Source organism: Pelophylax lessonae, assembly GCF_965119305.1.
Source record: "Pelophylax lessonae genome assembly, chromosome: 2".
In the NCBI taxonomy this organism is placed as follows: Eukaryota; Metazoa; Chordata; class Amphibia; order Anura; family Ranidae; genus Pelophylax; species Pelophylax lessonae.
The window spans coordinates 603,065,572-603,093,543 of NC_138769.1; the positions used below are offsets into that span (position 1 = coordinate 603,065,572).

Consider the following 27,972-nt stretch of genomic DNA (forward strand, 5'->3'; position numbering starts at 1 on the left):
TGGGGTTTTTGCAGATTCATACTTGCCTAGGTGGATGCAGCATCGGTCCCGCGGCGCCTCTAAGACTAAGAACCAAGCGATCAAACATCGCTGATCGCTAGGTTCTCAGGGCTCCCTGAGCAGAGAGATGGTGACTGTTAGGTAAGGTGAAATATAATACAGTTTTGAGTTTAGTACTGCTTTGAAGCCCATCTCTGGGAAACCTGAACATTTAATTGTTCATTTAGTCTAAGGGAGAGGAAAATACCTGCGCTCAGAGGTCAAGGATGTACTATTGATTGTCAAGTGTACTATAATAAGCCAAGTGGGCATGTGATTTATGGAAAGGTGAATATGGAGCAACAAGAGTAATCTAGTCACTAGTAGTGAATACCTACATAATCGTTGCTTACGGTTTTATATGGAGCATAAAAGCCCCAGACCCCAAGATCGAGACTTGTCTCGAACCGCACCCACTGGTCATAGACCACAGTAAGTGGGAAGCCCACGACCAGTGAGCCCAGCTCTCAGCAAATATTACAATTTTCCAAGTATTATGGCAAACCATTTTTAGGGTAACTGATTTCCAAATGTAGGATTTATACCTCGAGATAGGAAAGGGGAAACATTGAGAATATGGTACCAGACTGGTATGTATCAGAAGAGCGATAAAAAAGAATAAGGATGGAAAAAGAAGAGGGACAAAGTAGGAGGGTGTGTCCGTCCAGATGTTTCGCACATCAACCCGTTTGCGTGTTTAGGCTTACTCTTCTGGAACCTGTAAGTAGGCAAGCCAAGGGGACCATATATTGACAAAAATATTTTTTTCATTCAACATAATCTATGTGAGCTTGCGTTTCGCTAATGCAATGTCTATGACCTGACATTTCCACGCTGTTGCTATAGCAAATTTGGCTGACAAAAATATGAAGTAAATTAATGTTTGAGTATGTCTCGGGATATCTTCGACAGGCTTATTTAACAGGGCGATGCTGGCATCCTTAGTGATGTTGACCTATGTGACTGTAAAAATGAAGGAATGGATCCTCATTCAGAAACAGCGAACATTGGGGCACGTGCACCACATAAGTAACGGTGTACCTATCTGTCCACAACCCCTGAAGCAGTAGGCTGAGGTGCCTAGGGAACATTTTTGTCAAGTGTTCTGGAACTAAATACTATCTAGCCTGGACTTTGTACCCTGCCTCTTTAAGGCAACATTGAGAATGCCTTTATGGATTCTTGCACTCCATTTGCGCCAGTCCTCCACCTCGGGGGCAATAGACAGATCGCCCTCCCATTCTGTCTGGTAAGATAGTTTAGGGGCAGAGTTCACCTGTAATTTGCATAACATGAAGCTACCTCTGCGCTGAGCAGCATCTTGCATGCATCTATTTTCAAACATCATTCGGACTGCCATGTCCGTGTTTTCCTTTTGCAGAGATTTAAGAAAATGATAGATGTGTTGTAAGTGGAAGTTCTCTGCTGGAGGCATCTCCAGGCTACCTGTGTAATAAGAGGGGGGGCGTATTCCCCTGTGATTCAAGTAATCGCCTATGCAATATAATTCCTTGTTTAGCCACCAGCCAAAACTATCGGGTTGCGCACCGGGTGGAAACCGGGGATTTCTGAACAGGGGTGTGTGTGGAACGTAAGGGCCACCTTCTGCAGCTTGTATCCCATACTTTGTAATGAGTGGGAGAGCGTAGGGCAGAGGATAGCACTACTATGTGTCTGTGGGATCCAAAGAACTAAATCGGAAGTGGAGAACATGCCTGGGCTTCTATGAAAACCCAGTCTGGGCGATAGCGATAGCTATGAAATTGGCTTCGTTGGGCAAGATGTGCAGCTACATAATATTTCCTAAAGTCAGGCACGCCTAGTCCACCGGAAAAACTTTAGGAGAGTACATTGTGGCCCAAGCTATTCTGGAACCTTTGGGGCCCCAAATGTACTGAAAATGTTTTGATTGAAACTGTCGCACGGCATGAGTAGGGACCTGGATAGGTAGAGTGCGAAAATAATATAGCAACTTGGGAAGTACTGTCATTTTCACTGAAGCGATCCTGCCCATCCAAGACAGACCCAAGTCTGCACATCCTTCAGTAGCATGACAAATCATTTTGGATAATCGGCTTTGTATAGAGAGAAGATGTTTGGGGTCAGTGGGATCCCTAAATAGGGGAGGGATATCTGCTGTCACTGAAAGGGGAATTGATATTGAATACTCTGCAAAGTCGAGTTTGGCAAGTTAATAATTCATCGCCTCTGATTTGTCGTGATTGACTGTGAGTCCTGAAATGTTTTCAAAACGTTTCAGTAGACCTCAGGTTTGGTAATGTGGTGTGGGGGGAGGAAATAAATAATAGATCGTCTGCGAATAATGCGCATTTGTGGTTTCTGCTTCCGCTCTCTATACCCTGAATGTCCAAATTGTGACATATTGCGAGGATCTCGATTAGCTATAACAAACAAAATGGGGGATAGCGGGCATCCTTGCCGAGGACCTGATTGGATTTGTATTGGGTCAAACTTGTGGCCACGCATGACTCTCTGAGCAGAAGGTGAACTATATAATGTGTAGCGAGGCCACAAATCTGGGACCAAAATTTCATCTTGACAATTCCCGGAAAAAGGACCATGGCAGGGAATCGAAAGCTTTCCCTCACCCCTGTCCTATTCGTCCCACCATCCCAAGCAGAGTGAAGTATGGATGCAAGGTCAATTGCTCTTCGAACCTGGTTGGCTGCCTGCCTATGTGGTAAGAAGTCCACCTGATTCGAATGTATATAGTCTGCAATAAACATCGATAAGTGATTTGTAAGAATTTTGGTGAACAATTTCAGGTCGATGTTAATTTTAGAAATGGGTCGATAGTTGGCTACTTCGCTATGATCTTTGTGTGGTTTAGGGATAAGGGTAATAAATGCTCTGTTTGAGTCAGCGTCCAATGGGTCACCCTGTTGGATGGTTTTGAAAAAGTGTGTTAAGGTAGGGGCCATTAAAGAAGCAATTTTTTTGTAATGGGTTGTGAATCTTTCAGGACCTGGTGCGTTGCCCAAGGGAGCTTGTTTGATGGTGGCCACTACCTCTTCCACTGTGATTTCCCTGTGATTTCCCTATCTAGAATGTCTCTATGTTCGTCAGTGAGGGTCGGGATGGGAAGTTGGTTCAAAATTGTCGAAATCCAATCGGGCAGTGTTGCCCTTGTCACTATACAGATTTTTGTAGTATGTCTGAAATGCTTGTAGCACCAATTTAGGATTTTTGGTATAGGAACGGTTAGGTTTCCTAAGTTTTGGATTTTGAAGGGGGGCACGTCTGGGGTCCAATCTTGTCGCTAGGAGTCTGCCTGGTTTATCGGCTTGGGAATAAAACCTGGCTTTTGTCCAGCCTAATTGCTTTTCTGCCTTTGTAGTAAGGCATACATTTAATTCTAGTCGGGCGGCTTTGATCTGACTGCGTAAATCTGTCTGAGGGTTGCGTTTTTATGCTCTTTGAGGAGGGCTGTAAGGTTGCCCTCTTTTTGTTTTAACCAAAGATTGTTTTTTTTTTTTTTTTTTTATTTTTTTTATTTTGTACCCCTGCTTGTGGCCTTGTGAGAGGCTTGTGCTGGATTGTTCAGAGAGAACTCCTTTGGAGCCATCTCAATATCAAGGCAAATGGCCAGATTGCTGAGTTGAGTTTCAGCCACCAGATACGGGAGGATACCGAACTTTGCAAAGAGAAGAGGGCTACCACCGGGGAGTGATCTGACCAGGGAGTCTCAAGAATCTTTGAAGATGTGCATAGAGATAAAGACCTGGTGGTTGTGAAGAGGTGCTCTATCCGAGAGTACGTCAAATGGATGTGAGAGTAAGAAGTAAAATTGCGTTTTTGTAGTATTGAATTCCCTCCAAACGTCCACCAAATCATTATCCTGCAACAGTTTCGCAAATTTAGTGCCCAGTCATGTGGGCTTTAAAACTTGGGATCCTGGAGGACGTGTTTTGTCTAATGTGTCCCCACCCATTATTAACGTTCCCTCAGAGTGGGGACAGTTGTTGGAGTAAATTTTGAAAAAGGGAAACTGGTCCCTATTCGTAAGTGAGTAATGTCACTAAACTGCCCTCTAAATCTCCCATAACCATAAGGTAATGGCCTTCCCGGTCATTGATCTGTGAAGGAGAGAAAGCTAAGCTCCTTGCCACACAGCCACTCTCCTTTTCTTGTCTTGATTTACGGGTGAATTAAGACCCTGCACATTGTGTGATATGAGCTTGATGGGTCTTTGTGTGTGTGCATGTTTAAACTAGCCATAGCATGACATGGGATGGGGGTCGCTTACCTTACCTTTCAAAACCATATTGATAGTGTGAGCACATGAGAGTTGAACATTGATGACACCTGGACAGAGCACCCGAAGGAAAAAAGGAAGAGAAACGATTGTATGCCCACCAGGGGGCAAGGACCTGGGAGAAGGACCAAAAAAGAACTTTAGTGCAATTCAATGAGAACAATATGAAATGCATTGAGTAGAAAGCAGTTAGTGTATCAAAAATATATATCAAGTAGGCTACAATCAAGTGCAGGCCACAAAGCCACCATCCCTGATCAATAAAAATATCGGGGGGGGGTCTGGAATATAGGTGAGGTGCATTACTCACCAACCCAATCCAAACTGCACATTAACTGTAATGTCAACGATGAACGAGTGCTTAATGCTTAGTCTATGTCCTAATTATGACCATTTTTATACCTGAAACATTAGAAATATAAGACTTATTGTAAGCGACAGTGGTAAACGGATGACCTCTAGTGGACGAAGTTAAACAGCACCTATGTAGTTTTATAGGCATAGTCTACCTTGAACCTTGATTCGTTAATTAGAATAAAGGTACTTGAAAACTAAAAATTGTAAAGAAAAAAACTTAAAAACAATCATTCAGCAACTGTATATGAGGCACCCAGGATATAAGGAGAGAACCACAGAGAGATTTCTCTGAAGAGTGATTCAAAGATGATGTGCGACTTCTGGTTTTTCTAGGAGATTGCCACAATGGTGAGACTGGGCGGCTTCTGTCATTCCAGCCACGTCCAGAAGTAGTATGAGAACCTGACGATGGGGGAAGTGAGGAAGAGATGAGACCCAGACATTTAGGTAAAGCGTCTCCATCCGAGAAGTTGGAAAAGGAATAGGATTTGCCTTTGAAAGGAAATGTGAGGCGAAATGGAAATGATCATCGATACCAGATACCCTTTTGTTGTAGAGGTTGGAGCAGTGGTTTAACCACTTGCCGACCAGCCGCCGTACTTATACAGCGGCAGGTCTGCTCTGTCCCGTGAAACGACGTACATGTATGTCGTTTCGCGGAACAGCCAGTGGGGGCGTGCCGATAGGCCACAGGGGGGCCAATCAGCAGGTCCGGCGGCCCAGGCACCCGCGGTCGCTCCCCGTGGAGACAGAACGGCGGTCTGCTTATGTAAACATGGCAGATGGCTTTTTTTTGTCAGTAATGAACACTGGGATTCTGTGTTCCTCCTATTTAGAAACACAGGTCTCTGTGTTCATCCAGCAAGCCCACTTCCCACACAGTTAGAAAGCACCCCCTAGGGACACATTTAACCCTTTGCCCCTGGTGTTAACCCCTTTCCTGCCAGTGTCAGTACAGTAACAATGCATATTTTTAGCACGGATTACTGTAGTAATGTCACTGGTCCACCCCAAAAGTGTAAAAAATGTCAGGTGTCCGATCTGTCCGCTGCAATGTCGCAGTCCCGCTAAAATTCGCTGATCGCTGCCATTACTAGTAAAAAAAAATAAAAATGACAAATCTTTTCCCTAGTTTGTAGATGCGCTAACTTTTGTGCAAACCAATCAATATACACTTATTGGGATTTATTTTCTTACCAAAAAATATGTAGCAGAATACATAGTGGCCTAAAACGATGAAAAAATTGTATTTTTAAATTTCAGAATTGTCATTTTTTTTTTTTTTTTTCGTTTTTGTTTATAGCGCAAAAAATAAAACTTGCACAGGTGATAAAATACCACCAAAAGAAAGCTCCATTTGTGGGGGGAAAAAGGGCATCAATTTGTTTAGGGTACAGTGTCGCAATTTTCAGTTAAAGTAACACAGTGCCGTAGCACAAAAAATGGCCTGGTCATTAAGGGGGTAAAACTTTCCGGTCCAGAAGTGGTTAAAGGACCAACGTTTTTCCACAGTTGCAGGTGAAATGTCAGCAAATAGATTGAGGGTAGCTCTCTGGCCATTTTGCATAATGCTTTCCTTCACCTTGTAGCAATGAGGCTTAACAATAATGTCCCTTGGGACATTAGGACGCAGGGCTGTAAGGGCTCTGTGAGCACGGTCCAGCTCTAATTTACTAACAAGGATGTCTGGAAGCAGTGAGGTCAGTAATGTGGTGGCGGCCTCTTGGACGTCTGGTTTTGATTCTGGTAACCCTCTGATGTGGAAATTGTATCTACGGGACCTATTCTCAAAATCCTCAATTTTGGACAGTGCCTCTTCCAGGCGTGCTTCAAGATTGTAGATGCGGTCCGTATTCTGATTTGTTCTGTCCACCATGGCATCAAGCTTATTTTTAATGGCGTTGAACCTAGAACCCAGTTTCTGAAATTCCTGCTTCAGATCCCCTGTAATTCTCTTGCTAGCTTTTTCTAGGCCCTGTTCTAGTAATGGAGAGAATTTTTGCCAGAATTATAGGGTCTCCCGAGTAGGCAGGTTGGGGGGCTATGGGTTGGGGGCTGAGGAGTTCCTGGGAGGCCTGCAGGCTGTTCTGACTGGTGATGATTTCCCCCATGGCCCGGTCTAATGAGGAGCTGGATGAAAACGGGGACTCACCACCTGATCGCCATCCCTTGGAGTAGGAAGGATTGCTGGAGTGGCGGAGCAGTCCTCTATGCCTGCGGAATGTCCTGTCTGGGGTCCTTCAGGATAGCCAGCCCGATGCAAGGCCTTGCGCGTCGGCAGCATCGCCATATTAGTGGATCCGGCAGCTGCTTCACAATTTTCTGTGATTCTCCTGGGGTGTTTTTTGGCTTCCTCTTTTGCCATATAAATGTGACTGGGTAGTCGATGGAGGGCTTTGGATGATTTTTGAGAGTCCTGGGCCCTCGGATCAGCAAGATGCAGCCGGATTGAGTCAGTCGCGATGGAACCGGCTCAGAATGCGTCCTCCATGCTCAGCTGCGTGCATGCGCCTCAGTTTAAAGCAGCCCTGAGGTGGTTATGCCATAATGTTAATATGCACTGCAGACCCACCTGTCAAACAATCCACTCTAGTGTTGTCTCCCCCGCCCCCCCCCCCCCCCCCCCCGGTCTGTATCAGACCCTTTGTGTCAGGTATGGGTTTTAAAGGGCAGCTCCCACGCCAAAGTGTTAAAGAAAAAAAATGGCATGGGGTTCCTCCCCCTCCCCCAAAAAAAGAAAAATTCATACTAGACCCTTATCCGAGAATGCCGGTGAGCGGGGGTGGGGGGGGCAGGGATGAGCAAGCGATACCCCCCCCCCCCCCTCTCTCCCCTCTTATTCATACCAGGCCACAGTAAGGTTTAAGGCTTGGTTTCCACTAGTGCGACTTGCGGTGCGACTTGACACATGTCAAGTCGCACAGCAAGTCAAAACCCATTGTTTTCAATGGGGCACGTTTCCACTGCCGCGGCTTCAGTTGCCGCGACCTCAAAAGTAAATCGTGTACTACTTTTGAGCGCGACTTCCCTCTATATATGAGGGACAAGTCTAACTGAAGCCGTGGTTTACTTTTGCTACGAAGTCGTGCTAGAAGTAGCACGACTTCGTAGCCGCACTAGTGGAAACCGAGGCTTACTGCCCTTACTTACAGATGGAAGAAGTTCATTCCATAAAAGAACAAAATGATACATTGTAAAACGTGTTTATAGTTCTGTAGCAGCCTTGATGTTGATAAACATTTGCTGGAGGCTCTTTTTTTTTTTTGACACTTGTGAATGAGCAGAGAACAGCTTTGTATGAATCGAGGAAATGCTGTTTAAGTTGCGGTTCACATTTGTGCGATTGCGGAGATCGCATGTAATTCGGAGCACACTGCTCCTAAATTACATGCGATCTCATGCGGTGCGAATTTCAGCCATACACTTTGTATGGCTGAATTCGCACCGCATCCGCAATAAACACGCACATGAGGCTTTTTTAATCGCAGTAGAATCGGATCGATAGTGGTTCACACTAGTGGGATCCGATTCTGTGCGAACTTGCAGATCGCACTGCGATATGCGATCGCAACTGGGGGTGTTGACTTTTATTTGACACCCCCTGCGTATCGCATATGTCAGTGTGAACTGCCAGAGGTGCGGATGCGATGCGGGATCACGCTGCATATTGGCAGCGTTCTTGCATCGCACAAATGTAAACCGGGATTTAGGATCTTGAGGGGGTTGAATCGAGAGCGCGATCTTTAACAATTAATCGCGCAGCTCTGTGAGTTCGATTTAAAGCGGCAATAAACCCAAAACCAAAATGTCATATATTTAACAATCAGATGTGGTTTCATTCCCTCTGTTTTCACCTGGTGATCTTGACAGTACCACTCCTACTGTATTAGAGTGCCTCCACTCTGCATGAATGCGCACAAGGTCAAATTTGGACAGCAGCATAGTTAGTCTGGGGGAATGCGAGTGTTTGATGTCCTAGCAGGTTTATATACACTAACACAGGGGTCTTCAAACTATGGCCCTCCAGTTGTTCAGAAACTACATTTCCATTCATGCCTGGTCATGTCTGTGAATGTCAGTTTTACAATGCCTCATGGGATGTGTAGTTCTGCAACAGCTGGAGGGCCGTAGTTTGAGGATCCCTGCACTAACAGATTGAAGCCAAATTCCAGCTCACACTATATATGCGATTAAAGCAACAGTTTTTTTTTCCTTTTTTGGGATAAAAGTTTTACATAAAAACAGCTAACCCCTTTGCGCCAGTGCTTCCTGGCCCTTTAAGGCCCTGGTCCTCAACCCTGGTCCTCAGGGCCCACTAACAGGCCAGATTTGCAAGATAACTGAAATACATCCCAGGTGATATCATTTTCTGCTCAGTAATTGCAGTACTCTAGTCTGCATCTCCCCAAAGTAATACCTAAAATCTGGCCTGTTAGTGGGCCCTGAGGACCGGAGTTGAGGACCACTGCTTTAAGGGGTTTCAGATGCTGGGAGGTGGGGTTTATAACCACTGACCACCGTCATTGGCTGTCACTTGTCGCAAATAGTGATCGTGAGCTTTGTGTTAGCTGCCAGTAACTGTGCTGGGAGCGCGCAGGGCGTGCGCTCTTGACACGGCTACATTTACAATCTGATACACAAATATGCGATCGGCATCAGCGACCCGCCGCATATTTGCATACTGTTTGCATGAAGGGGTTAGGCACCCGTCTGTGGTAAATGATTTGTCTCAACCCTCTAACCACTACATCTGCAAGAGAGCTTATTTTGAAAAACAGCCTTGCTGGTCAGATCGCCAGGTGAAAATAATCGAAATCGGAAGAACTGACAATCCAAAATGCATAACTTCCCTGCCTATCAATTTAGATTAGAATTGATTTTGGCATTGCTGAAATGCTTTGTTTGATTAAATCTCAATTGATTGATCAGATTATAGTTTTACATGGCACAGAGATGTAATCAATAATCTGAGAGTATGTAGGTGTGGTCATCTGCACTCATGCCCAGGACCAGGCGGAGACTGCAGTCATGTGAAGAATCTAACATTTACACAGTTCCCCGACTTAGAGATGAGCTATTACCGTGTGCAGTAATTAAAATAAGGAGTTCCTCTGAAAAGCGACTTGTTCCATGTTACTACACATTGTAGTGTGTATGGCCACCATCCCATAATCTTCCTACCTGATGCTGTCCATTTAAGTTTACTTGGTGCAGGGGTATTGAACTAAAATTCAAGGAGGTCCAGTCACTAAAATTTTCTTCCGGCCGAGGTCCAAATCTCAAGTCTGTGCTATAAAAGATTGTACACGTCTACTTTACTTTTTTTGGCGCAAGCCACACTCTCTGGTGCTTTTGTTATGGTTTCCTCCACACATTCTGGTCATTCTCTGTAATTGTAAATGTCCCCAATAGTGTTTCCCCTTATATCAGGTGCCCCTACTAGAGTAATTAATTACATTGGGTGCTCCCATAAATTGGTTGCCACCGTCAGAGTACCCCTTATATCGGGTGTCCCCATCAGTGCCGCCTTGCATCAGATATTCCCATCAGAGTGCCCTCTTACATCAGGTGTGCCCATTGGAGTACTCCTTTACATTAGGTGACTTCCCATCAGTTGTGCCCATCTTTCATCAGGTGTGCCCTTCACAAGGAGTCTTGCTGAAGGGGGCGGGATACATAAATTGCATCACATACCTCGTGGCAGGCAAGGAGTGAGAGCTAGGAGCCACAAGATAACAAGCAGCAGGGGGTGGGGTGCGCATATGACGTCACGCCTTACCTCGCAGCTTGGCAGGGAGTGAGAGCCAGGAGCCGTAATAAAGTAGGCAGCAGGGGGTGGAGCACACGCAATGTCATTGGTTGCTGGAAGGCCGCGGTCACTTTACACTGGCGGCCTGACAGTCCTGACAGGAGCGTCGCTCGGTCCGTGTTTGGACCGCGGCTGCCATTTAATGACATCTGACTTAGTAGAAGTAACCCTGATAAAGCTTGCTCTTTTTGGCCTGTACTGGTCAGAGATAAGACCTTGTTAACACAGCCTTCAATGTGTACAGCAAGCTTGTCCCCAAAATATTTGCATGTTTTTATCAAACTTTGACCAGCTTTGTAAAAGTGTCACCAAAGGCAAAAGTGTATTTTCATTTTTTTTTTTTTTTTTGTATAATCAATTTTTATTGAAAATAAAAGTGCAATAACAATCGACAAAAATACAAGAACAAAAGTATACAGGATGGATGGGCAGAGCACTGGCACAAGCATATAGAAAAAAGGACACAACATAACATCGAGGCGACTCGCCTCAAACCCCAGCTCACATCAGAGGAGCTGCTGAGTGGGATCGAAGACCCTCGGCCGGGGTCCGGCCGCTAAGTAACCAAAAACTGACGGGGCCGGGGCTCTCCCAGGCCTGGGCATTCGGCCCCAGTTGGCCCAACCCCAAACCCCGGAGGGGGCGGGGGAAGAGAGAGCCCGGACCACCAAACCAATCTACACACTATGGCCCACCACTCCAGCATCGAGGATCCCCATCCAGAGCATCAGAGAAGGGGGGGGAGGAAGCTTCGCCAGCCAGAAACAAAGAAAAAAGAGAGAGAGAGAAGAAAAAAGGAAGGAGAGAAAAGAAAGGGAAAGAAAAAAAAAAGGGGGGGGGGAAGGGGGGGGAAGGGAACAGGGAGGTCCGCGCCTGGCGCCCACAACTCACACCACCGACAGGGTGAGAAATGTAGCTAGGTAGTAGGAACCTCCGAGGCCTGTTGGACTCGTCGGCGGAACTCAGGATCGGCCAGCGCCAAGAGGGCCACGTCCAGACTGGAGGACACAGGAAAAGAATTCGGGGCGTAAAAACGCCACTGGGACCAGGCAGCATCAAATTGTTCCTTAGCTCCCCTACAAGTCGCCAGCCACTCCTCAGCCTCCATAATCTCCTTCACCTTACGAAGCCAGTCCGCTTCACTAGGGACCCTGGAGGTCTTCCAATGGATCGGGATAAGGCGCTTAGCCGCATTGAGCAAATGTGGAAGAGCGCTTCGTTTGTATTTCGGAATGGGCACCAGAGGGGCATGCAGGAGAAAAAGACCCGGGCAGTCCGGCAGGTCCACACCGGTGCCAGCCCGAATGTGTTGCCGAACCATATCCCAGAACGGGCGGAGCAAGGGGCACGACCACCAGACGTGGAGGAGCGTCCCCCTCTGCCCACAGCCCCTCCAGCAGCCATCCGAGACCCCGGGGCAAAACCTGGCCAGAGTGGCTGGGACCCTATACCACCTAGTAAGCAGTTTGTAGTTATTCTCTTGCGTTTTTGAGTCTACCGAGCTAGAATGGGTCATGCGGTACATTCTATGGAGTTGTTCGGGGGAGAACTCCAGATCCAAGTCCCTCTCCCATGCCCGGATAAAGTAAGGCTTTGAGGGGGGCCTGGCCGACTCCAACAACTTATACAGAAAGGAAATTAGATGCGGCTGGGGGTCACGGGCCGCCCATAGACGCTCAAAGCCAGTAAGCTCGGTCCTGATCTGCGCCCGCTGACAAAGCGAGGCCACGAAATGTGACAGCTGTTGGTGCCTCCAGAAATCAAATGGAAAGCTCCCATAGCGATCACGTAGTGTCCCCAGGGGGACCAACTGCCCATCCGACCAGAAACGAGCCAAGCTGACCTCACCGTCGCTGGCCCAGGAGCCCAGAAACGATAGCCGCTCACCCGGGGAGAACCAAGGAAATCCCCCCACTGGAGCCAGCGGAGAAGTGGAAGGGGCCAGAGCCAAGGCCCCATTCAACCTATTCCACACCCGAAGTGAGTGGGTCGTCAGGGGGGATGCCCAATGCGACAGTCCCCTGTCCTCCGCTGGCACCCACGGGGCGTATGCCAAGTTTCCGCCGGCCACCGTTTTCTCTAAGGAGACCCACAGTTTAGTGGAGGTCTGAAACCGCCAATCCAACAGGCGTTGGAGAGCCACAGCTCTATAGTATTGCAAAATGTTAGGCAGGCCGAGGCCCCCCTCTCTTTTGGTCCTCTGCAACAAAGCAACAGCTATCCGAGGTCTCTTGCCCCCCCAAACAAAGTTAATAAACAAGCTCTTCAATTCGGCGAAGAAGCGCCGGGGAAGCGGCACAGGGAGCCTCTGCAGGAGAAACAACACTCTAGGGAGAACCGCCATCTTAAGGATATTAGTGCGGCCGACCCACGTAAAGGAGGATTTATTCCAGGACTCGAGATCTCCACGAATCCGCCGTAACAAGGGGACGTAGTTAGAAGCGTATAGGGAGTCCAGGGAGGGGGTGAGATGGACACCCAAATATTTCATGGTGGATACCGTCCACGAAAACGGGAAGGAGGACCGTAACGCCGACGCCATAGACGGGGGTATAGAGATGGGTAGGATCTCTGACTTAGAATAGTTTACCTGAAAGTTGGACACTTTACCATACTCCGAGAGTTCCGCCATCAGATTGGGCAGCGAGGTGACCGGGTCCGTCACGTGGAACAGGACATCGTGCGCGTAAGCGGAAAGCTTATGCTCCGAAGAGCCCACCGTGACCCCCTTAATGTTCACATTCGCCCGCACCCTGCAAAGCAAAGGCTCCAGGGTCAGGGCAAATAGCAGGGGCGACAAGGGGCAGCCCTGTCGTGTGCCATTTCGGATGGGGAACGGCTCGGAGAGGTTGCCATTGACCCTAACCTGGGCCACTGGGGATTGATACAAGGCAGAGATCCAACTCAGCATACGGGGACCTATATCCAATCGCTTTAGGACGGCCGTGAGAAAGCTCCAATCCACTCGATCGAAAGCCTTCTCCGCATCTGTCGACAGCAGTAGATAGGGGGGCTGGGGAGACCGGGTGCGGACCCAGTGAATAAGATGGAGGGCGCGGACAGAGTTGTCCCTCGCCTCCCGCCCCAGCACAAACCCTGTTTGATCCGGGTGCACGATGTCGGGAATCAGAGACTTCATCCTATTCGCCAGGACCTTGGCAAAAAGCTTCAGGTCCGTGTTCAAAAGCGAGATGGGGCGGTAATTTTGGGGTACAGTGTGATCCCGGCCGTCCTTGGGTAGGACCGTAATGTGCGCCAAGGACATGTCCCGAGGAAGGCTACCCCCCTCAGCCAGTTTGTTGAAAAAGGCGCACATGTGCTTGTGGAGTAGGGGGAAATATCTGATATAATACGCTTTGGTGAAGCCGTCCGGACCGGGAGCCTTCCCGTCCGGCAGAGACCGTACCGTGGTTAGTAACTCGTCTACCGTGATGGGGGCCTCCAAGACCTCACGTTGGGCCGAGGAAACACCCGGCAAACCCACGGACGACAGGTATTCATCTATCTCCCGGCGCCTACGCGCCAAAGATGACGCATCCCCGCCAGGAGAGAGGTCATACAGGGCCGCATAGTAGTCCCGAAACATCGACGCCATTCTAGAGCTGTGAAAGACCGGGGTGCCCGTCGGTGTGTGCAGCTTGGCGACATGGACCGAGAGCCGGCGCTTCCGGAGCGCTCTGGCCAACATCCTGCCGCATTTGTTACCGAACTCGTAGTACCGATGTGCCATGTACCTAAGCCGACGGGTAATCTGGCGATCCAACAGTTTCGCAAAAGTGGCACGGAGCTCAGTCAGTTCCGCCAGAGCTGCAGGGTCAGAGGTGCGCTTGTGGGACAGTTCCGCACGCTGCAAAGCAGAGAGGACCCGCTGAAAGTCCAGCTGCCTTTCCTTCTTAAGCTTGGAACCCCAGGCAATGAGGGAACCCCGGACCACGGCCTTGTGCCCCTCCCACACCATGCCTTCGCTAACTTCCCCTGATGCTTTTTCGGAAAAATAGTGGGCGAGCGTCTCCTCGACCCCCGAGGAGACCCGAGGGTCATCCAGTAGGTTCTCATTGAGTTTCCAGGACCAGGGCTTCGCGGATACCGGGGCCAGAGCTATGCGCAAGGTAATGGGGGCGTGGTCAGAGATCGTGATCTGCTCAACCGTGGAGTCCAGGAGCGAGTCTAAGGCACCCTGATCGACAAACAGCAAGTCGATCCGGGTGTAGACATCGTGGACAGCGGAATAGTAGCTATAATCGCGAGCGGAGGCGTTGAGCACACGCCAGCTATCGACCAACGCGTGCTCCTGGAAGGATTTGCGAAAGTGCCGTAAGAAAGCGTAGGAATGCGCCGAGCGGCCCGCCGACACGTCCAACGACGGGTCCGGGGACACGTTAAAATCCCCCCCCCAAGGACCAGACGACCCTCGCGAAAACCAGACAATAGCTCCAGCACCCTATCAATAAAGGAAATCTGCTGGGTGTTAGGGGCATACAACGTAGCGAAGGTGTAAGTCTGGCCCCCGATGGTTCCCTTAAGAAACACAAAACGGCCCTGTGGGTCGGTCAGGTGAGCGGTCGGCTGAAAGGGGCAGGTCTTGTGGATTGCAATAGCCGTACCCCGGGATTTAGATACCGGGGAGTGGCTCAAGAACCACTGGGGGTACAGGTGGGTCGGGAGTTTGGGGGCAGATGCGGCCGTGAAATGAGTCTCCTGCAGAAAAACCACCTGCGCCTTAAGTCGCTTCAGTTCCAGCCACAGACGGCTGCGTTTGTTGGGGGAGCAGAGACCACGAACATTGTAGGACACTACCTTAACCTCAGCCATGATGTCAGACGCATGATCACCAGGGGCGCTGCTGCAAGACACAGGGAGCCAGGCGCGGAAAAACCGGAACCTAGGGGAGAGGAAGAAAAAGAAGGGGGAGGGGGATGGAGAGGAAAAAAGGGAGAGGAAAGGGAGGCAGAGAGAGACAGTTATAGAGCCAAAAAAAGGAAAAAACCATGAACAAATAAACATACATTCAATGAACAACAAGGCCATGAAAAACACGGCCACCTGGGCAGTACGCCAGGCGATGGGGTCGGAGGAGGGCGCGGAGCCCACCCCCGGGCCCATGTCCAGTAACATGGCTGCCCCCTGCGGACCCCGCCATGGTGCCCAAAATAGGGCAAACTCCCAAGGCCCCGTAGGGACAGGGATATGGCCTACAGGAGAAGTGAAGTCAGACACGAGGAGCAGGAGCCTGTACAGCCCCCGCAAAAACAGTGCAAAAAATAAACCTGGAATCATGAAATGAATAACGAACCCCACAAAGGGAAATAAACCCCCCCACCCCCTCCCCCAAGCAAACCAATTCCAGCAGCAGTCACAGGAAAGCCTCAGGAGGAGGCCCACCCAAACGAGAGGCAGAGAGGGGAGCGGGGGCAGACAGTCACTAGGATAGGAGTTTAGGCCTGGTCACCCCGGGGAGCCGGGCCAGGGGAAGCCCCGCCCGATCGGCGCTTGCGACCCCGAGAGCCCTTCCGAGCCCGAGCAGGGAGCCAGGGACCATTCTGCTGTGGGACAACCACATTGAGGTCTTGACGCCAGTCCACAGGGCCCAAATCCAGGTGGGATAGAAAGCCAGGGAGATCATCTTTCGTGCGCAGTATTGCAGATTTACCATTGTGCTCCGCTTGGAGGCTAAAAGGAAAGCCCCAACGATACGTAGCTCCTGCGGCCCTCAGGGATTCCAATAGAGGCTGGAGAGAGCGTCTTTGCATAAGGGTGCGTCTAGAGAGATCCTGATAGAAAAACAAGCGGGCTCCATCAAATTCAAAGAAAGGGCGTCTGCGCATCTTCTGCATGATCTGCTCCTTAATAACATAACGGTGGAGTTTACAAATGATGTCCCTGGGATTGTCAGCGTCTTGCGATGGCGGACGGAGCGCCCGGTGGGCCCTGTCGATCTCCATAGGGGCCGCCGCAGGCAAATCCAGGATCTCCCGGAAGATATCCTGTAAGGTGGGAACAATGTCTTTGGCAGCAGTTGCCTCCGGCATCCCTCTGATCCTGATATTAGATCTGCGGCTGCGGTTCTCCTGATCATCCATTTGGCAAAGGAGAGCCTCAATGCGCTGATCCTGTGCCCTAAACCGCTCCTGGAACTGTGTCAGCACAGGAAGGGAGTCTTCAACCTTCTGCTCCAGGGATTCCAGCCGGGAACCCAAATGGGCTGTGTCGGTCTTCAGCTGCTCAATGTCCTGCTTGAAGGCCGTCTCCACCCGGCTAGCAAAGCGGTCAAGATCAGCCTTAGTCGGGAGGGCCCAAATGTGCTGGCGCAGATCCCTATCCCCAAGGAGGTCTGGAACGTCAGAGCCCCGGTCAGGGGAAGCGGAGGATCCCGGGGAGGGTGGGGGTGCAGTGTCACTCACCAGCACGGGCGAAGGAATAGGTGACGCTTCGGGTTGGGAGCAGCCGTCAGCCGTAGGAGCAGTGGCTTCCCGCGAGTCGCGGTCCGGCGCCATCTTGGAGGGGCCTGCACGCTGGCCCCGATCCTCCGTAAAAAAGGAGCTGATGGAGGTCTTGGACGATCTCGCCGAGCCCCGAGGCTGGGACTGGGCCCTCCTGCGTTGTGACATGGGGGTTCAGGAGAAGTTGGAGCAGGCTGTTCGTCCGGTTTAAGGCTATAAAAGCGGCGGGCTGCGGGAGCCGAAGAGCAGTGCGTCCTCACTCGGTCATGTCCAAGCCACGCCCCCGTGTATTTTCATTTTGAATAGTGTAAGGAAGTGTTATAACCCATCAAGTTATTTTTTTTTTCTTTCTGCACAGGCACACATACTGACTGTTATGTCCCTTGTGCTGATTATTGTTTTTATTTTGGCTGCACTTATGCCCCGTACACACGTGCAGATTATCTGAAGATTTTTGTCTTCAGATTTACCTTTTCTATGTAGTGCAAGGGCCTACCGGATTGCATACAAATTGAAAGTGTTTAGGTTTGACCTCATATTATATGGTTTTGGTAAGTCTGCAGACAAAAGTCTTCAGATAATCTGCACGTGTGTACGGGGCATTAGTCTCTAAACGCCAATCAAAACAAAGGGTGCTTTCTGTTATTTTAAATGGCAAGTTCACCTTTATACGCATTTCACAATAAGGTCCCCATGCACCACAGTGTTTCTAATATATTAAAATCCTGTGCTCTGTTCTTCAAAAAAATGGCCATCTCTTCAGCGAAATACACCATTGTTGTGCCCCCCCCCCCCCCTCCAAATCCGTCTGGCAGATGGCAGGATGCACCCACCCGTTGCTGAATGCACAACCCTGGGAATCCACAAATAGGCTGTGGTACACACTGTGGTACATGGGGTCCTTTTTGAAGAACTGTGTGTAAAGAAGTTTCAAGCTGTGCTGGAGCTTACTGAAGCCTGATAGCAGCTTGTTTGAAGTGACAGAACAGAAGCTTAGATATCGAACATCCTCAAAATGCAGCTTAATAGCACTTTAAAAGCTTCAACCATGCTGTTTTCCTGACGTTTTCAAATGCTGAAGCCCGTGTGAACCAGCCCTTAATTTCTTCTATGTTATCCTGACAGCATGATGTACAGTATATGTGTCTGTTTTCTGCACTGAGTTCAAGCAGATGTGATGGCCTTATAGCTTGAAACCTTTGCACTCATAGAGAGAAAATGCATATAAAAAATATATGTATATTTATACTTCAATTTGTTTTAAACACACCTGGCCTACTATAATGTAGCACAGATCTGAACAGTGGATTCTTGCGGTTGGAATTGCAGGTGGTTTTGGACAGCTGCAGCTGGAAAGCCTGTACAAACCAATGACTGTCACTGCCGCAGTATGTATGTACAAATAGTTTTCAATAGTTAGAAGATATATCTTATCGCAACACATACATATATTATGTTTGTAAAGGCCTTTGTCAAAGTACCCATGTTGATCAATGAAAAATACACACTGTATTATTATCAAAAGTATTTAGATGGCTGCCTTTAAACGCAAATGAACTTTAATGGCATCCCAGCCTTAGTCTGTAGGGTTCAATATTAAGTTGGCCCACCCTTTGCAGCTATAACAGCTTCATCTCTTCTCGAAGGCTGTCCACAAGATTTAGGCTGTCCACAAGATTTAGGAGTGTGTCTATGGGAATGTTTGACCATTCTTCCAGAAGGGCATTTGTGAGGTCAGGCACTGTTGTTGGACAAGAAGCCCTGGCTTGCAGCCTCCACTCTAAATTAATTTATCCCAAAGGTGTTCTATCGGGTTGAGATCAAGACTGTGCAGGCCAGTCAAGTTTCTCCTCCCCAAACTCACTGATCCATGTCTTTATGGACCTTGCTTTGTGCACTGGTGCGCAGTCATGTTGGAACAGGAAGGGGCCATCCCCAAACGGTTCCCACAAAGTTGGGAGCATGAAATTGTCCAAAATGTCTTGGTATGCTGACGCTTAAGAGTTCCCTTCACTGGATGCCCAACCCCTGAAAAACAAGCCCACACCATAATCCTCCCTCCACCAAATGATTTGGACCAGTGTACAAAGCAAGGTTCATAAAGATATGACTGAGCGAGTTTGGTATGGAGGAACTTGACTGGCCTGCACAGAGTCCTGGCTTTAAGCCGATGGAGGTACCTAACCACACAAATGTGCTTCTGGAAGAATGGTCAAACATTCCCATAGACACACTCCTAAACCTTGTGGACAGCCTTCCCAGAGGAGTTGAAGCTGTTATAGCTGCAAAGGGTGGGCCAACTCAATACTGAACCCTACGGACTAAGACTGAGATGCCATTAAAGTTCATGTGCATGTAAAAGCAGGCGCCCCAATAATTTTTGTAAGATAGTGTACCGGTTTTGTGTGCACCAGAAAAAAATATTTTTTGCTGGGTACATTGTATAATTTTATAGCAATTTCAAGAATCGTGGATGAAAAATGCCAGCATCACCAAATTTGTTGACTTTTAGTATAGTGAAACCCTTTGAGGTAATATTATGAACAGGCTTTAATAAGTCACTTCAGAATTGTTCATAGTCATTCTAAAAAATAGCAGCTATGTGTTTAATATTGTGTCTTTCTTAACATTTGCAGATCCAGCAAAATGTGTTCTTTGAATTTGTTCCCTCTGCCTCTTCCACGTGGAGATATCATGCTGTATGAACACAACAATAAAATGATGCCATCGCATACAAGTAACAGCCCACCCTCTTCCTTTAATACTTCAGTAAGTGACTGTAGCAATAGAAGTAAGTTACTGTAGCAATAGAAGTAAAGTAATATATTGAAAATAATTTAAACTGGACACCTCCGGTGTACTGCTTGGTTACTCTCTCTGTAAAATAAAACGTGAAATGAAGGAAGCAGGCAAGAGCAGCAAAGTGAAAGATGGGATATAGTAGAGAGTGGGTTTGGTTTTGTGGATCATGTGGGGTACAGTTGCTAATGGTGTTTATACAGCCTCTGATGCAGTAAAACCAATCAGGCTGTTCCTCAGCTGAGCTACTTATGCCTTATGGAGATGTTGCCATGGACTGATAAGTACTACAAACGTGCACTATTGGTTTGTCCCACATATGCCATGTGGATTTGGAACTAATATTATGGCTGTCTAAGTATATGTGTGATTGGGCTGTATTGACTTTCATATGGTCTAAGTAGAGCCATTGTGTTTATTCCTGGAATGAGCAATACATTTCCTAGAGTGGGTGTGTTGGACTTGCGTATATCTTCCTTCCTTATGGCTCACCCTGGAGCACTACAACCATTGCGACTGTGAAGTATTCTTTGTCAGCATCATCAATGAGGGTTGAAGTCTTTGCAAGCATACCTAGTATATGGCTACACCCCACCAAGTGATATGACACCAGTGAACAGTTGGTCCAGTTGGCTCCTCGGACTACACACCAGTATTTAATTTACAGCCCCCTTGGTGGAATTCCACACTATATTTGACTTATACAGCCATTTCATCTATATGACTTATCCTAAATTCCAGTAGGATGACCTCCTGTTTCTAGAGCTTTTATTTTGAGGTGTAATCCTAATAGTCTTTATTCCAGCCAGCATAAATTGTATAAGAGTGGTAACTTTTTATTGCAGGTAGTTATTACAGAAAACAGATTGCTATCTGTATCCATGCTGCTGTTGGTCTGTAAATGCAACATTACAAAACCATTGATTTTATAGGTTAGAATTCAGTAAGAAGTCAAATAACTGCAAGATGACTTATGACTTCTCTCTCTGCCTACGGTACAGCATGTGTGGTTTTTAAAGATGAACTATAGACAGAAAATACACAAATCAGGCAAATCTGTAATATACATCATTAAATGTATTTTTTTTTTTTAAATGCAAGCAGTAGAAGTACTTGAATTTGACCTGATAAGAGTTTTTTGCGGTGCCTGTATAGCAAAGCTGGAGTGTTACAGGAAGAAGCAGCACAAGGATCCAGTCGGCTCAAGTGCTGCCATGAAACATGGTATTAGTAAGAGAAAGCAGAGTGACAAGACTAGCCTCATCACTGTGCTGTTTCTTTTGCGGTCTAGTCATAGGCTGGAGGTGGGTCCACGAATACCTGGGCTTAGAGGAAATGGGTTGAATGATGTGATCAGACTGAGGACCGCATACTGCAGGGAAAATCTCTGGAATAAATCTAGTTTTGTTATTTTTTGTTAATGGGCTGTTCATTTTTATTTTTTTTGTTTACTGGAGTTCAGGTTTATTCTTCTGAATTTCATATTTTAGTTATGCTTTTTGTGCTGTTCTTTTTGCCAAAAACGCAACCACTGTGTTTTTGTCTTTATAGCTGGTAAATGTTCCAGAAATTACAATTCCTCTAGATTCAGTGAAGGTTCCGGGTAGAATGGAAGTTAGCAGCAAAGCAGCATTTATCCATCATAAGGAGAGCGTGTGGAAAAGATGCTTGAATTCATGGTAAGTGACCATGCCAAACTTTGATTATTCTCTTTTAAGGCTAAATTCACACTATCTTGTTTTGGTGTGGCACACATTTGCACAGGGAAAAGGTCTGTGTCCCTTTTGTAAAACCACAGCTGCATTGAAACCACATGGTGCTTTGGCACCATCCATGCGGTTCTGCAGGTTTCTGCGTAAACATACTGCTTTTTCCGAAACCTGGGGGTGTCATTTGGTATAAATGGCACTCCTGCCATGCCTATGGTTGCGGAAAGGCGTATGATTTAACCCACCTGCAATAGTTTGAAACTAGCCAAAGTTCATGTCTCTGTTTAGTTATTGCGGGCTATGTTACGCCTGGAATTACATCTAGGAAACCTAAATATCAACTCCGAGCAACTTAAAAATGATCCCTTGCAGTGGGGCTGTGCCTGCACTGCAAGGATTATTGCTCCCCCCCCCCCCCCCCACATTCACATTGCAGACCCCCACAGCTCTGTCCTTCTATTCACATTCTAGCCCCCTCAGTTCTCCTACCTTACTTAGGTACATAGAGCAGGAGGCAGGACAGCTCTTGACAGCGGGAGACACCGCAGCTTTGGATGAAGAGCGGGAGCTGCCAGAGTTAACTTTTCAAGCGTCCCAGCAGGTAACTGGTTGCTAGGACCACCCTACATCCGCACACCAATCACCTGCTGGAACACTTGAAAAGTTAACTCTAGCAGCTCCCACCCTCTATCCAAAGCTGCTTTGTCTCCCGCTCCCTATCTAGAGTTGTCCTGCAGCTGCCTCCCACTCTCTGCTCTGCTGTGATAATGACAGTGGCAGCAGCTGATGTGAAGAACCGGCTTTTAAATGATGGAGCCGCAGCGGTCCGAATGGGACAGTAACTCTGTCTCCATCCGGGCCGCTTTCCGCCTTTTTAGTGATGCCTGGTCTAAGAGAACAAAAATGGGAAGTTCAGTTACACCATCCTTCGCTCCTCCCTGCAGTCTCTTCTCTCTGCACTCTTGCGGTCAAGGTTCCTGACATCATCAAGACCACAACAGGGTCCATAGCCCTGCAATTGGACATTTTCTTGCCGAGGGACAGTTCACTGCTAGAGTTCCATCTGCCAAAGAAGCCGGGGATCAGGTGAGTAAAACTGTTTGAGGCTGTCACAAACACAATGCCTCCTGCACTTAGGAAAATAGCCCCGGGTATGGGTATGTTTAAATCTTCATTACACTTGAAAGCAGAAAGCCATGGTCTTGCTGCCCTCAAAGACTTGGGGAAGTCTACAACACTGCAACTATAAAAACAGAGGATGCACCAAGCTAGTGCCTTATCCTGAGACAAATAATTTATTGTATTATAAACGTGGTAAGTATTCTACTCACAAAGTTGCAATTGTTAAAAAAGCCTGAAAGATCTCAGCATAGTTCCTTCCAATTTATATCGACATGTAACAGATACAACAGGAACTGAAGACCCCCGTGGGCTGACGCGTTTTGAGGAATTCCTATTCAGAGCCACCTCGAAACGAAACAGCCCACGGGGGTCTTCAGTTCCTGTTGTATCTGTTACTCGTTGACACAAATTGGATGTAACTATGCTGAGATCTGTGATCCGCTTTTAACAATTGCAACTTTGTGAGTAAAACTGTTCCTGCTCTGTACTAAACAAGACGAGCAGTTAACCCTTCCAGTGAGATGGCGCAATGGTTTGTGGGATACACGTTTTTAAGAACCACCTCCTCTTCATCAGTTTCTCTGACAGCTGCTTCTCGGCTTGTTTTAAATGAAATATAAAGGAAATCAATGAGATCTATTAATGATGATAAAAAATTTTCAGGATAACTAAAAGAATGAATGAAAATGTAATGTAAAACCAACAAAAGAGTCATAAGCTTATTCACAACGCCAGTCAATGCACATGATAGAAATACAAAAGAAAAAAACCATGATGAAAATAATAAAAATCGTACAATCTATTAAAAATTGTTTGGTTGTAATAAAAGTCGATAAGCTAAAAAAAAAGGAATAATTGAATTTGTTAACAGAGAGAACCTCATGTGCAGGTAAAGGAAGCACGGTGTGGACCGTATAAAGACTCTGTGTGATGTATATGAAAAGGGGAAAAAAAAGTGCTTAGTTGATAGTACAATTTGATACCTTAAACGGGTGTAGTTGTTTTAAATTGATTCATACACAGAATGCAACAGACATGAGGGTGGCAAAAGTAAGGCGTTGGGGAAAGAAGAAAAGAAGCAAGTACCTGGAAGGTTAGGCAAGACCATAAAGCTAAGGAGAGCTCCCCATACATAACGATGCAGTGTTTATAGGAATGCAGAGAGGTAAACCTGGTAAGGAGGTGTTATGTTAAAGGATAGTATGACTTCTACCTCTTTTGCCACCCTTATGTACTATTAATTTAATGTCTGTTTTTTTTCTTTTTTAATAACATAAATGTCGTCTATATACGGTCCATACTGTGCTTCCTTTATGTGCACATATAAGGCAAAGCCCCATTGCAAGGCATATTCTTTGCATACCTTGTCATTCTTTTTTTACCTGTTCTTCTCACTATGGCCTTTTTCACTAAGGGGAGCTGAATTCATCTCCCTTTACTGCCTCCTGCAACATGTGCCAGTGTACATCATCTGGGGGGTGGGGGAGCATATTTGATGCTGCCTTCCCAGAATGTGTGGGGCAAGGGTTACATCGCCAATGGCTCACTAATCAGGGTGTGTCATTGTAAGTGATCTTTAGGGAAAGGTCTACTTTTAGTGTGACAGCAACATTATTTTCCTTTATAATCATTAATACATCAGTTGGGTGTAGTACAAGAGCAATATTCCATTTGTTAAAAAGCACTTTGAAGAATGTCGCACTTTTCATACTTGACATACACTGTCCATCTTATTTAATCCTTTCCAGGAAGCAAATGGGACTCGCTGGGATGCTTGAGGAGATCTCAAACTCAGAAGGAGAAGGTAAGATCCATGCCACAAAACGGATAATTTCTGACTGAAGTGTACAGTCCTTATTTGTCTGCTTGCTCTAGGTCAGTGGGCTCAATTCACTTAAGAATTTTCTCCAATTATCTCATGAGATGCTGAAAATGTCAATTCACTATCACCTCATGAGTTACGTATTTACCTCACAAACCAAAAACATGAGGTAAATAACTCCTAAAACAGTGTTAAAGTTGATTCACTAAGGAAATAAATGCATGAACTAATTAGGTAGTGGTCCAGGCATGAGGTACATAAGGCAGCCTTTTTCAGCTAGGGTTCCTTGAGGTTTTCTCAGGGGTGTCTTGGCAAAAAGCCTAAAAATTGCCCAAAAATTGTATACAAGCCGGCGTGTGGATGAAAAGCCTGCCTTTTAATTAAACCAAGCCAAAGGTTTTCATTGTGCACTGTTACAACCTTCTAGCTGCCGGCATCCTAACTACCAAGGGCACCATCAGTTGATATGAAGGATGTCGGTCGCCTGCATAGCATCCTTGTTTGACCCTCCCCTGCTCCTCTCCATCAGCGTTGGGGTGACATTAGCTGAGTGATGGAGAAACCTAGGAATACTAGTCAGTAATAGTTTACAAAAGTGTATTTGCTTTGGGAGGATAAATCCTCGCTAACGTTGGGTGTCCTACATGGGTGAATGTTGCTGCATTATGTAAAACTATTATTTTACATTTTAGAATGGGGTGCCTCAAGACTGCCCATAATTTTTAAAGGGTGCCTCAAGATTGTCAATCATTTTTAAAGGGTGCCTTGACTGAAATAAGGTTGCAAAACACTGATTTAAGGAATGTAAAAATATAATAGCTAATTTGGAGGTGTCCCTACCTTTTTTGGATCAGTTTCTCAACAGTTATGCATAGAAACTTAAATATGGAAAAACACAAACGGTGGGGCTGATTTTATTTAAAGTAAAACTTTCTTTTTCTTACGTTCTTTGACAGACACAGCTGCCTAGTGAGGAGTAAGGACCTGGCTCCCTGCTGGGACCTGAAGTTCCATTACTTTTTTTTTTACCTTTTTATTTTTCCTGCAGAGATCTTCTATTAATAGCCAGGCAGGGCAATCTAGATCCAGGCGGTCATCCCAGTCTGGCAGTATATATGAAGACTACCCCCCCCCCCCCTCCCTCCCCGGGCTTGTTCTCCCTCTATCTCCCTAAGGTGTTTGTGGCATATTGAGATGTTGCCGAGTCCCCCTAACTCAGGGCTGTGTTACTGGGGTACTTTAGGCTGAGACTTTTGCAGCCTACTAGTGGTACAGCTGCGCCCCCAACTTTAGGCCGCAGCTTTTGCGGCCTACCAGCAGTGTAGTGGCGCCTACGACTTTAGGCCGCAGCTATTGCGGCCTAATAGTGGTAAGGCTGGACCTGCAACCTTAGTTCGTGGCTTTTGCAGCCTACCAATGGTACAGCCGCGCCTGCAACTTTAGGCTGCGGCTTTTGCGGCCTACTAGCGGTACGGCCGCACCTGCAACTTTAGACCGCGACTTTTTCAGCCTACCAGCAGGGCTCCCTTGCCTGGCGGGACTACCCGCTCCAGTGGCGGGGCGGCCAGAGGCGCCGCTGCCTTGCTGCTGGGCCCTTGCCTTCCTCCCTGCTGTAGTGCAAAGGTCAAGGCGGTAGCCACTTTTTGTGTTGTGGCCCCCCCCCCCGCGACAGCCTTCCTTTTGGGGGGCCTCTCGGATGGTCTTCTTTTTGCTGGGCCTCATTTTGCGGCCCCTATCTGGGAACCATATGGGGCCTTGGCCAGCAGCCTTCTTTATGGGGTCTGACAACAGCCTCTTTTGCGAACAGCCCCCTTTTGTGGGTCCTTGGGCGGCGGCTCCCTTTGCGAGGCCTTTGTTTTGCGGAACCTCGGTCAGCCTCCTTTTGCAGGTTGCCTTTCTCCGAGCGGCTCATCTGGCAACCGCATGGCGGGTCTCCCTTTGAGCCCACGGCTAGGCCTTGGCATGTAGATTGGCCCTGCCTTGGTTTTCTAGGTGTAATATCACCGTTGTTGGTTTGTGAGTCTTAAGATTCACATTATATGGGCCATGTACTGTGGCTGTCAGGCCATAGATAGTCACTTCTACTTGCTGCCTGAACAGCTCCAGCTCTTTGAGGCCCCCCCTTGGAGGGGGGTAAGCATTCCTGGACCAACGATTCCACGATGCTCCCGGATAAGTCCTGTTCAGCATTGAGGTGGTTCCACCTTCTCTATGGGTAGGGCTTTGCCTTGCTGGTTTTTCGGACCATGGAACCCACCATGTTCACAACATGTGGGTCTGCGTTCTCAGTATCCAACTGTGGTATAGCGTCGTCTCCTTTATCCGCTTAAGCAGTTCTTTCCCTCCAATTTATTTTTCCTCTATGCGCCTGGTGCTGAATCTGCCACTCTAGGCGGTATTTGTCCCTATGTCCAAGCTGGCACAAGTTCCGAAGGTTCCTCCTGTACCAAAGGCCAGGCTGTGGGTCAAGCTGGAATCCATCCATGTCTTCTCAGGGTTTTTTTCTTCGCAAACCGTAGACATCCAGGATGCTTACCTGATGCTCCTATGGGCGAGGGACATGTTTCCTGCGATCTCCAGTTGGGGACGTGTCCCATCTATAATGGCATTTTACCTTGACCTGCTTTGTTGCACCCAGTTTTTTCTGAGGTGTTGGCTCCAGCCATGGTGTTGCTGAGGCAGCTGGGATTGCTTTGCCTGGTGACGGATAGCTTAGGGGACCTAAGGCTCCTTGCAGGGCTTCGGCTGGTTACAGAGCATCCTGAGAACCGTTCTGACCAGGGGACTGGAGTCTATGGACCTGATTCTCCACTCAGAGCATGCCAGCATGTTTCTTCTGGTAGACGTTTTTCAGATTGCAGTCGGATTGCTTTTGTCCTGTGGGTATCCTCCCAGCAGTCTTGTTTGTGGGCTCTGGTCCCTATGGTATCCACCTTTCTTTGTTGCCTTGTGTGAGCAGTTCCATGTGAGGATTCTGCAGAGGGAATTGCAGTCCATGCAAGGTGACCCTTCATTTCCTTAGACTTCCGTTTTTTCTGGACTGATCAACGGCTTTCCTCTTATGGTGGTGTTCCAGTTCGCTGTTTGACTAACTGGGGTGCACTCTCTTCCCTTCCTATGAACGGTCACTATTAAATGCCAACCTATCCAGCTGGAGGGAGAGCTCTTGGTTCGCCTGCTCTTCACTGTCTTCGGGCACGAGAGTTGAGGTTGACCCAGGAGTTATTTTTCTTTGCCTTCTCAATGGTTTCTTTGTTTGGGTCAGATCAGATGCTGGCAAACAAGGAAAAAAAGCCGCTCAGGTGCAAGTTCAAAGCCCGGTGCAGGTCAGATCCGCCGTCCAAGCATAGAAACATCCAAAAAGATAGAGACCGCACTCAAGGGTATAAGATGAAAACCAATCAAACTCCTTTATTCTCCATAAATACAGCAGACAGACAGTACAGTGCACGAACAGACATGTCGGGTAGACGCGTTTCACGATTGTATATCGCTTATTCATAACCACACACAATGAGACTGTGGATGCTGACAAACATTTGTAGATGAACCAAGTGGGTGGTAGCCGGGAAATGTAATCACTCGCACCTTGAATTAAT

At 47.4% G+C, this 27,972-nt stretch overlaps 1 protein-coding gene across 1 annotated transcript in view; it reads left to right on the top strand.

Moving 5' to 3' along the window:
- AAAS (aladin WD repeat nucleoporin) overlaps positions 1-27,972 on the top strand; it is a 112,756-nt gene that overhangs the window by 4,414 nt on the left and 80,370 nt on the right. The window contains exons 2-4 of the mRNA XM_082246790.1: positions 19,558-19,690; positions 21,272-21,399; positions 24,300-24,355. Of these exons, the coding sequence (XP_082102916.1) occupies positions 19,568-19,690; positions 21,272-21,399; positions 24,300-24,355 (307 nt within the window). The 5' untranslated portion in view covers positions 19,558-19,567. The remainder of the gene's footprint in view (positions 1-19,557; positions 19,691-21,271; positions 21,400-24,299; positions 24,356-27,972) is intronic.